At 41.8% G+C, this 10,762-nt stretch overlaps 1 protein-coding gene across 1 annotated transcript; it reads left to right on the forward strand.

The window, feature by feature from the left end:
• The first annotated feature begins 1,734 nt into the window (after positions 1 to 1,734).
• Positions 1,735 to 8,532, forward strand: cldn10e (claudin 10e). The gene is made up of 6 exons (XM_084051273.1): positions 1,735 to 1,946; positions 2,293 to 2,536; positions 4,093 to 4,254; positions 4,610 to 4,691; positions 4,822 to 4,935; positions 5,477 to 8,532. The coding sequence occupies exons 2-6, from the start codon at positions 2,305 to 2,307 to the stop codon at positions 5,907 to 5,909; spliced, it is 1,023 nt and encodes a 340-aa protein (XP_083907399.1). The 5' UTR covers positions 1,735 to 1,946; positions 2,293 to 2,304; the 3' UTR covers positions 5,910 to 8,532.
• Positions 8,533 to 10,762: the final 2,230 nt, after the last annotated feature.

Genomic DNA, 10,762 nt, shown 5'->3' on the forward strand with positions numbered 1-10,762 from the left:
AATGTGACATTGACAGGGATGATGAGTGGCATTGCATCAACCCAAAAATCATGTGTGGGACTGTACATGTTGTTGGATGCATATTGTAAACATTGTGTGGGTCAAATGTCTGGGTATTAAATAACTAGATCAGAAGAAATTCAGATGCTATTCAAAAACAAAAACACAATTTCAAACCAAACCTACATTGTGAGCGTCGTGAGCTTGTAGATTGGCTATTTCCACAATTTTCAAATGTTTTTAAAATAATAATAAAAAAGGAACTTTAAAAAAAAAAAATTTGGCGGCCCCTCGTTTGTTACCTGAATAGCAACACTTGATGGACAGGACACCATTAGTGTGGACGAGTGTCTATAAACAACCTTCACAAGTGTCGTTTCCATGGAAACTTTTCATATTATTATTTTATGTGATGTCACTGAATGTGTATGGGTATATATATATATATATATATATATATATATATATATATATATATACATATATATATATATATATATATATATATATATATATATATATATATATATATATATATATATATATATATATATATACATATACAGTTCCTAAATAAGAAGTATTAATTTATGTTTTTTCATTTACTTTACCTAGGGCTGCTGACATGAAATTTAGGGGTGCAGGTTTAAAATGCCCCTCGATCGAGTAGTTGCAAATGTGTCTTACTATATTTTTAATTAATTATCTGTCTAAATATTGTACCCACCTCTACTTGCGGGTGCCCACGGGAGGTGTTACAGCCGTTGAGTCTCTCCAAGTCTGCCAAATAAGGATAAAGGATAATTCCTTTTAACAGGTCGTTCATGAAAGTCCTTGCGGTCTTGTTTCCAATGAGAACCTGTGAGCAATTAGGGGTTAAGAGTCTTGCTCAGGGACAAATTTCATTTCATCGACACATATGCTGTCCTGGCCGGGAATCGAACCTGCGGCAACCAGGGCCTCTGGGTCCGTAGGCGGGCTCACTAACCACTCAGCTATGGCCGCCCCTCAAATGAGTTTGGAGATTAGCATCACAGACTGTGCTGAGCTGGCAGAATGTCATCACACTGGTGGAGGACTTCCTGGGACTCTGGGAATCCACACTCCCTTCCGCCAAATCTAAGACCAGGTCATAAATGAAAACATTATGAGCTAAGCATCACAATTTAATTATTTAACCCTCCAAAGCTAGGCAGAAAACAGTAAGCAATATAGAACAAATTATAGTATTTATACGTTTTCTTCAACTGTAATAAATTGTAAAAAAAAAACTTGAATTTCAGATGAAAGAAATCGGTCACTGGTTGAAATTCTGTTCAATAATGGTCATTATATTTTATATAATATGTTTCAATGTTTATACTATTACTAGTACAAGGCCGATTTGGTATTGAATCAGATAAATCAGCTTATTACTTGGTTTGGTTTGAAATTGTGTTTTTTGTTGAATGAGAGTTTGTCCCGCTGTACCAATGGCATGAGCCAAGCTTCGGTGCGGGACCCGCAAGAAATTGCTGACCCACCCCACCCCCTATACAATTTGATCTCACTTTAGGCAATCTCTTTAAACTGGTTCTGCACCATTCAGTTGTAAAAATGTAATACATGAGCATACTAAGTGGTTATGTCACTTTCAGTAACTCGAGCTCACTGCTTAGTTAAGCACTTTTAGTTGAGACCCACAACTTCACATCTCTCGGCCACATCCCTGGGAACCTGGAATATGCTTGTCTCTCACCCGCACCGTAGGGGCCTGCATGCAAAACAGCACGAGGAGCCTGTCCCTGCAGCTGGGTTTAGCCTCTGTCTGTTCTGCCATCCTCTTCTACCACACAGTGATGGCCGGGTGACATATGGCACAAGCCACCTCCAGTCACTGCCTGGATGACAGATAATATTCGAAACTCTACACAGGATTAATTCTGAAGAACACACACAAAAGCTTGGTGAGCAAATTAACTTCCAAAATAAGTAAATAAATAAATAACCTAGAAGCAGATAGATTCAATCCGCATTAGGGCTGCAAACTATCGATTCTTATCTTAGTAATTATTCTCAATAATTGAGAAGTGAGTTTTAGAAACTATTTTCTTGAATTTTATACTGTATATCTCAATGAATTTATGCATTTCTTTAAATTGATTTTACAGAATGAATTGATACATTTCTTTGAATAAAATCTAAATACATTTTAAATTGTTTATCTTATTAAAATCAATTATCTTTTATAATCAATTAAATCAATTAGTAGTTTGATTAACTGATGCACCCTTAATCCTCCTTTCTATCCAGTGAGGACCAGTGATGAAGATCCGCGTTGTCCAGATCTGGGGATTCCTGATGACGGTGCTGGGCTGGATTTTTGTGGCCGTCACCATGGCCATGGAGGGCTGGAAGATCACCTCTATTGGGGGAATGGGTGGTTCCTCCATCATCAAGGTGGCCTGGTACTGGTCCAGTCTGTGGAGAGCCTGTTTCACGGACTCCACCGCCGTCACCAACTGCTATGACTTCCCCGTGCTCTGGTCTGTGGAAGGTAGGTTGCTGAATATAATGTATGGAATTAAGTGTCCTATACAGTGATGTGTGTCCTGCCAAACTCTGTATCCTATACTTCAGATGGAAATAGTTACTTTAGTAACTATTCATGATAAGTAAATGTTGGTTCTTATAACATGGATTGCTGTGACTGAGGACTGAACCTAGCTGTTGAAGTCTCCATAGAACCACTAACCCTGCTGCCTGGGTGTAAACCCAGTTTCAAGGCTGAAAACACAGGCTCATGGTGTTTCATGGGAAATTGTGTCACAAGGCTCATGTAGATAGTCACAGTAGGTTGATATAACAGTCTAAACACCTGATTCCTACTTGCATGTTTGTCAGGTGCCCAAAATCGCAAAATAGCAAAAATAGCAAGCTCACAACACGTTGCATCGCAACAAATAGACATATCTGTTTGTTTGTTTGTTTGTCTGTCCAGGGATAATCTCGTAAACCAGTGAACCTATATATTCTATAATGGAAGTCAAGGGGGGTCCGATCAGTCTGAAGCTTTCCCCAAATGTGGAGTCATGTCAAAGATAAGTCACAGATGTCTGACGTCATAGATTGTTGAAAGAGAAGCTGAAAAACAGCCAAAAGACACCCACATCCCAACCTACTAGGTTGGGTGCTGGACCAAAAACAGTAACAACAGTAGGTAGATAAGAATAAAAAGAGTCCGCACACCAAAAGTGCTTTAGATAAAAGCGCTATCATAAATGCACCATTTACCATTTACCAATTGCTGCTCCCAAATGTACGTTTACAAGTGATAATATTTCAAGCCGACCAGGCTCTTCCTCAGACCTGACGTCATAGATTGGCCACATGAAATTCCAGATCCACATGGGAGCCACGCCGTCATTAGACCCCTTCTTATTGATTAGCTGTTGTACATCTAACTATTCAACAGATAAGGATGAGACGTATGCATTAAGTTCCCGAGATGAACACAGTAACAATTTATGTCACACTAATGACAAAGTTTGGCATTTTTGTCATATTTGACCTTCAAACTATGAAAGCCACACACCTCAAATGCCAGGAGCTCAGCTACAGTATGTTCTGTGCACAATCTAGGTTAACTTGCTGCTCTTGAGTTATTGCAGACGGGAACAAACTCCCCCTTGCAGTCAGAACTGAAGACGCACTCCCACATTTCTGCCAGTCTGAAAACTATTCAGACTCCACTTCACCCTCTAGCACGCCTCTGTCCTTATATTCATGCTAGTTGTTTCTATGCAGATGTAGTAGTCACTTGTTCACATGTTTTTGCACCTTGACCACAAATGTTAAGAATGTTATTTAGATATCAGGTAGTTTAGACAAATGCTAGATTTGATGTTTACCTGGTAAACATCCTAGTTTGCTCTCTTTGCAGTCTACTTGTGTGATTATTTAGCTTGTCGTTTGTTGCCAAGGGTTCATGTTTACTCTGCTTGCTCTTATCTCGCACTTGTAAGTTGCTCTGAATAAGAGCATCTGCTAAATGGCTAAATTGTTATGTTATGTGTTTACCATAGCAATGTGCTTCATCATTGTGATAAACAGGCCATATCCAGATAGTGCGTGGTCTGCTGATGTCGGCTCTGTCGTTGGGGATGCTGGGGTTCGTTCTGAGCCTGTTGGGTATGGAGTGCACGTTTCTCGGAGGGAAAGACAGGCCCAAGTACAGGAAGATCTACACCGGGGGATGCTGCCACATAATCAGTGGTAAGTATTGCCTGCTTAGTTTCACATTGGCTCAGTCAGCAGGTAAAGTTGCAGATGATGACATGTTTATGAAAACCAACTATTGTGATTATGAAATAATAGTCTTAATAATTTTGACGGATCATAAATTAATATTTGTTTATACCTCAGTAAGCTGCAGCCGCCATTACGCGTACATGACTGTAAATTACATTGGCCCCGAATAGAGCGGTATATGTATAATTGGAAGGTGGCTGTCACGTTATAATGTTGAAAAATACATGATTGCTGCCTTATGAATGTGATGGAAATAGCATTTTTTTTGCCACATCTAGTGGATGAATGTTGTCTATTGCTCCTTTAAAACTGACTGCAGGTTTGCTGTCCACGTCTGGCTATGCTGTCTATGCACAGTATGTATCAGGAGAGTACTTCAACCCTAATTTTGATGGACTGAAGTAAGTTTCTGTGATCAAATCCAGGCACACACGCACATGCTGAACCAAAAATTATTTGACCAAAAAAATACAGAGAAATATACAGTGAAAATTTTTGTATTATTATTTATCATATCTCTGTACAAAAAAGGTTTGACCTGGGCACACCTCTGTTCCTGGGCTGGGTGGGCTCGGCCTTTCACATGACTGGAGGCTTCTTTTACCTGTGGTCAGTGTGCAAGCCTCTATGTGGGGGAGAACCGAGGTGAGTAAAGAAACAGGCTATCTTAGGGCTGTGACAAAGCATCGCTGACGCAAGCATCACTGACAAATAAAAACGCTCCAAAATAGAACCGAGCTCTGAGTGACTCATCGACAGGTTTTAACGTGTCCAATTGACGTGACGTGTGCAGGCATTATAAACAATTTAACGCGCATATGACATAATGTCAGATGACATTTGCAGTGTGTCATGGCCATTAGTGTGTTGCATAGCAACATGTAAATCAGTGGTTCTCTAATTCATAAAAGAATGTTAGACCCCTGGGGGTCCTTGAAGCGGTTCCAGGGGGTCACCATCAAAAATCGGTTTAAGGACTGTAACCCTATTTTATACTTCTGCAATTAATAAATAAAACATCTTGATAAAAATGTGCAACATTTGGAATAATACATCTGGGAGTCCTCGACATGAAAATGTTTGAGAACCACTAGTAGCCTATGGGTTACGCACACACCCCTCCACCTCTGTCTAAAGCGCAATGATCAATCTCCTTATTGATAATGATATCGCTTTCTCTCCCCAGGACAATCGTCATCGGTGCTCCTCCACCTCCACCCCTAGAGACGGTCACGGAGAAGACCAAGTCTAACACCGCCCTGTCCGTCATATCAGAGATCACCTCCAAGACCGAAGTGTCTTCGGTCTCCGAGCTGTCGTCGAAGTCTGCGCGCTCGCAAATGTCCTCCCTCTCCTCCAGGTCGGAACGCTCGTCCAAATCCGGGCGCTCCGCCAAGTCGGAGCGGTCGTCAAAGACTGGCCGATCCTCCAGGCCTGACCTTGAGGACGACGTCTCAAGGTCAGAGGCATCATCCAGATCGCAGTCGGGACGCTCGTCGAGGTCCAGCGCTGCGAATCGCTCGGCGTCGAGGAGCAGCGGTAGCAGTCGGACTGTGTCGTCCCTGTCAAGCAGGTCGCGGAGCGAGACAGAATCGTTTAACAGAAACTCCTATATTTGATATGAATGTGGCTGATTATTCTGTGTGGGTCTGTGGGACTAATGCTAATGGATGTTGGACAAATGTGGACCTACAATATGCTCCTCCATTCAAGTTATGAATGGGTTTTGTTTTTAATACAAATAATTGTTTTGACAAATGTCTCTGAACACTTAAAGCAGCATTCACCCATTTTGAACCTTGTCTGTATTCAATTCATCCTCATTAATACTGCTCAATATAAGACAGTACCATTTCTATCTACTCCCTCTGAGTCTCAGTTCAGAAACCTGCCTGCCAGTGACATCATTGGTATTTGGTAGGCAGGTTTGGTAAATTCAAGATTTCAAACTTTTTTTTACTGATGCAAGAATAATGGCTTCTATTTCAGCATGCTATCTTTCCAGTAAGATAAAGACTGTCGTTTCTATTTGCTTGGAATCCCCATCGTTGATGTCATTCGTAGGCAGGTTTCTGAACTGTATATAGCCCACCTCTGACACACAGAGCGAGTAGACAGAAATAGTACCATCTTATAATGAACATTAGTGAGGAGTGGACCAATTATATGAATATAAGGTTGAAAATGGGTGAAGTGCTCCTTTAATTCATACTGTACGTAAAATGTTTTTGTTGTTGTGGGTTCACCTGCAAGTGAAAGGTTTTTGATAAGAGTATGATAACTGAAGGCCAATTAGAAAAGGTACATGCAGACTAAGGCAGAGAGTAGGACCACCAATTCTTCTGTGCATTTAAATAGAGTGTGACGTGCTCAAAGCAGCTCAGCAAAGTAGGTACCAAAGAGATAAAAAAAAAACACTGGCATTCTGCCAGTAAAATAGATATTTATAAATGTATTTTGTTTGTTTTTTGTTCACTATTTGACACAAAAGTTTTGTGTCTGCTTACAGGCCTGACACGCACGCACACAAACGCATGCTGTGGTTGAACTGCGCGCCTATTCAGTCAGTGACAGATAATACAAGTCAAATTTATCAAAACCCACCAGAAAAGCCTCCCATTATGTCATGTGCCATACTGTATGTGCCTGCCTGTATCTCCTTCTCCTTCTGTGCTTCAATGCTGTACCTGTCCAGTCACCTTATCTTCTCCTATTCCATTATCTGTGCCTTTATGTTGTACCTAGGGTTGCCAACCGTCCCTTGAAATACGGAATTGTCCCTTATTTGGAAACTAAAAGACATTATGTCCCTTTTGAACTGATAAGGGACACACTTTGTTCCTTATTTTTGGGAGTCAATCAATAACACTCATCTTACAAGTTCAAACAGCTCATATACATAGACTATAATACATGTTAACTTAAACCCATGGACTTAGTAAACTGGACGTGATTTGTCTCTGCACTTGGACCGTTTTTTTCTACACCAAATCCCTTTGCCAAAAATAGCCACAATTTTAGTAGGTTTGATAGTTTCTATCTGCATATTAAACTGGTTTTAAATGGTTATTACATTTCCCCCCAGATCTGCAGTATGCGGGGTACAGGTACGCACACAGCCACACGCACACACTCGCACACACAATATTTATATCCAGATACTCCATGTGCCAATCTACAAGTTGCAAGATGTTTGCCAGTTTACCAGTGAAAGACTTTATAGTTATACTGCTGCATATTACAGTTTCCTTTTAAACTTGAAATAAGCTACACAATGCATATTTGCAGAAATAGCTCCCTCGTGTGGTGGATGCTAAATCAATGTGTTATCTTCACTGTCTATTATTATTGGGACAAAATCCCTTACATACTGTGCTATGCTGTATAAAACACTAGAGCTGTGCACTAGTGCTGCACAATTAATCGAAAAAAGATCGATTCAGACACCTATGCAATCTCGATTTTAAATTATGGCGATTTCTTTTCAATATTAAAAAAAATATATCCTATAATACATTGCTAAACCCAAAACCCCAAAACAAACCCTGCCACTGTGTGGGAATAAACACAAAAACAACATATCAATGTCACTAACAACATAAGCCACAACGCGCATAATGACTTCGCGCAGTCTGTAGGCCACTTCACACTGCTCAGCACACATCTGCCCCCTCGAAGCATAATTAATTGCGGCCAACACAAACTCATAACATTACGGTCGGCCATGTTGTTCCTTAGCGTCATCGCCGAACACCGCCCAGCGAGACCCAAACCGCGAGGCGGACCAAATTTCGTGTACACCATTTGTGTTACCTTTTATTTCCTCCGAGGTGGAAACTGGAAAGACTGGTGATGCGAGGTTAGCTCTCAGCACGCTGTGTGTGTGTGTGTGTGTGTGTGTGTGTGTGTGTGTGTGTGTGTGTGTGTGTGTGTGTGTGTGTGTGTGTGTGTGTGTGTGTGGACTACTGCACGCTTTTGTGGGTCTTTGCGAAATCCCGAACTGGAGTTTATTGGTCATTGGAACGGTGATGCACGTCACCCCTTTGTCAAGTGGGTATTTTCAAACCCTGGAATGGATTTAGGGGAGCATCAGAGTGTTTGTGTTGGAGCGCCTCAGTGCGGCTGCAGAGTTCATGTGCAACCTCTTGCATGCGATGTTTCGCGGGGGTCCAAAAGGGTCCACGATGTTTGGCGGGGGTCCCGACACTCCCAGGGGACCCGGGGGTCCCCCATATTGAATATCAGTGTTGCCACATTTGCGCCAGAAACAAGCAAACACCTTCATGAAAAAAAAAAAACAGCCGAAGGGGTCCGCCATGTTCCAGGGGGGTCCCAACACTCCCAGGGGGTCCGCGGACCACCAGGGGGTCCGCGGACCCCCACGTAAAAAAAATAAATATATATATATATATATATATATATAATTATATCTTTTATTAACATCTGAATCGGAAAATGCTCCCAGATTAGTGCAACTTAGTAGGCCTACATTTAAACTTTTTGACAACAGCAGACATAATTATTGCTAAATGTATAAAGGGAAGTGTGAGCATTCACACTGAGTAGATGTGGAGAGTAATGGGTGGGTTGTACTGTAAATTGTGGTAAATGGAAAATTAAATACAATTACGGGTAAGTGCTTTTTACCTTAGGAAAGGAAAGAGACCGCGTCAGCATTCAGAAAGTCAACCAAAATAACTAAAACCAGTTCATTTTCTGCCAGTAGAGGTCACCAGAGATCTTGTAAGATAAGGAAAGATTAATCTTTGAGTAAAGGCCAGCTTGAGGTGAGCCTCAAGGATTTCCCTTTATTCTCAAATGAAAGCATTGTGCTGTGATGCAGTGCTCTTGGACTCAGCCAGCTGCAGTCAGTGGTAGAATAACCAAGACAACGCACCTCAGTGCCGGGGTGAATGCACATGGGCACATGCATGTGTGTAGACTCATACAGCGCACACACACGCACGCGCGTGTGCGCGCACACACATTTCTTCAAGCATATTTTTGAAACTGGCCATGTCCTTTTCACCTGTAATGACAAAGGTTACCAAACAGCTACGTTTTTGTGTTTGCACAGCAATAAAACAAAGTAGAGCAAGTTTCTAAAAGCCTATGGCAGCCTTTGGTTAATAGGAACATTAGTAAACAAATAGCAAGCTCTCCGAAAGGCCATGGGGTCACCAAAATCAGCATGGGTCATCCTGCGGGTAGCATAACGTGAAAGACACACACACAGGCACAACGCCAGAGGGAGCTTCGCTGATCTTGTTCAACCTACTGTAGATTCGGCACAAACATGGGGTTAATTTTTAACTGGTCCTAGAAAAGTCATCTATAAGCTAAGCTTAACACCAGAAATGACCCCCCCCCCCCCCCCCCCCCACACACACACACACACACACACACACACACACACACACACACACACACACACACACACACACACACACACACACACACACACACACACACACACAGTTTACTGTACATATACTATTGCTACTGACGTTGATGATGTCTTGTATATTATTGTATGTCTTTAAATGTCTTGATGAATTGAATACACAGGACCACAATGGAAACATGCCCCTAGGGCTTTTTGTGTTATCCTTTTAGCATCATTGTAAAATCCTACCACAGTACTATTTGCAAACTGTTAATAAAGTGTTCAATCAATAAAAAAAAAAAAGCATGAAGGTGCACTGCAAATTCCATGGCAATCTAGCCAATAATTTATGGGATATAGTATGTGGGTAGGAGGACAGTCGGACGGACCGACCACATAGCCATCAAGCCATGCTGCTACCTGGGCTTGTTGATGCTTGTTGACATTCTGTGGCACTTCCACATTGCATACATGGTTTCTTAGAATGACCTGGGGAGCATTCGGCATGTTGAACTCTCTCTTGGAGTCCCTTAGCTGCGCGAGAGACAGGCTACTGTCAGTGCCATTTCCCTGGCCAAGTCCCCAGACACTACAGATGGACTCCTGACAGATAAGCATTCTAATTCCTTCAGACAGAGTCCCAAGACATCCAAGATAGCCTGAGGCAGGCAGGAGGGCCTCTTCTTCTCACAAGGCTGCATTCCTGTGTCCAATTGAGACAAACACTTATCCCTGCAGCATCCCAATGAGGCAGCGAGGTTCAAGAAGACAATGGTGCAGACAACCCTGTATCTTGAATGTCCCCCTTAAGGGCGCCTTTTTGTTTTTAGGCCTCTCTGTAACTTTTTTCATTTATTTATTTATTTTTGCACGCGCAAGGTTGTGTCTTGTCTTTCTTTTTTTTTAACACGCATCGTCAAGGTATTCCCACAGTGTAGCCACAAGGAAGAGCCGGCGTGATGATGGAGCCGAAAATAAAAAATCCACACATTTTTGACAAGAGTTACGAGATACCGGAAGCCCCGTCGGCGGAGAAGCACAGCTTTTGTGTTAGTCATGCAGTAAAAAAAAGAACCTGGGGTGGTT

Source organism: Gymnoscopelus microlampas, assembly GCF_963454915.1.
Source record: "Gymnoscopelus microlampas genome assembly, chromosome: 24".
Lineage (NCBI taxonomy): Eukaryota > Metazoa > Chordata > Actinopteri > Myctophiformes > Myctophidae > Gymnoscopelus > Gymnoscopelus microlampas.

Coding starts and splice junctions, on each gene's coding strand:
- cldn10e (XM_084051273.1), top strand. CDS start 2,305: ATGAAGATCCGCGTTGTCCAGATCTGGGGATTCCTGATGACGGTGCTG. Junction 2,537..4,092: donor CGTGCTCTGGTCTGTGGAAG/GTAGGTTGCTGA, acceptor TGTGATAAACAG/GCCATATCCAGATAGTGCGT. Junction 4,936..5,476: donor CTATGTGGGGGAGAACCGAG/GTGAGTAAAGAA, acceptor TTCTCTCCCCAG/GACAATCGTCATCGGTGCTC.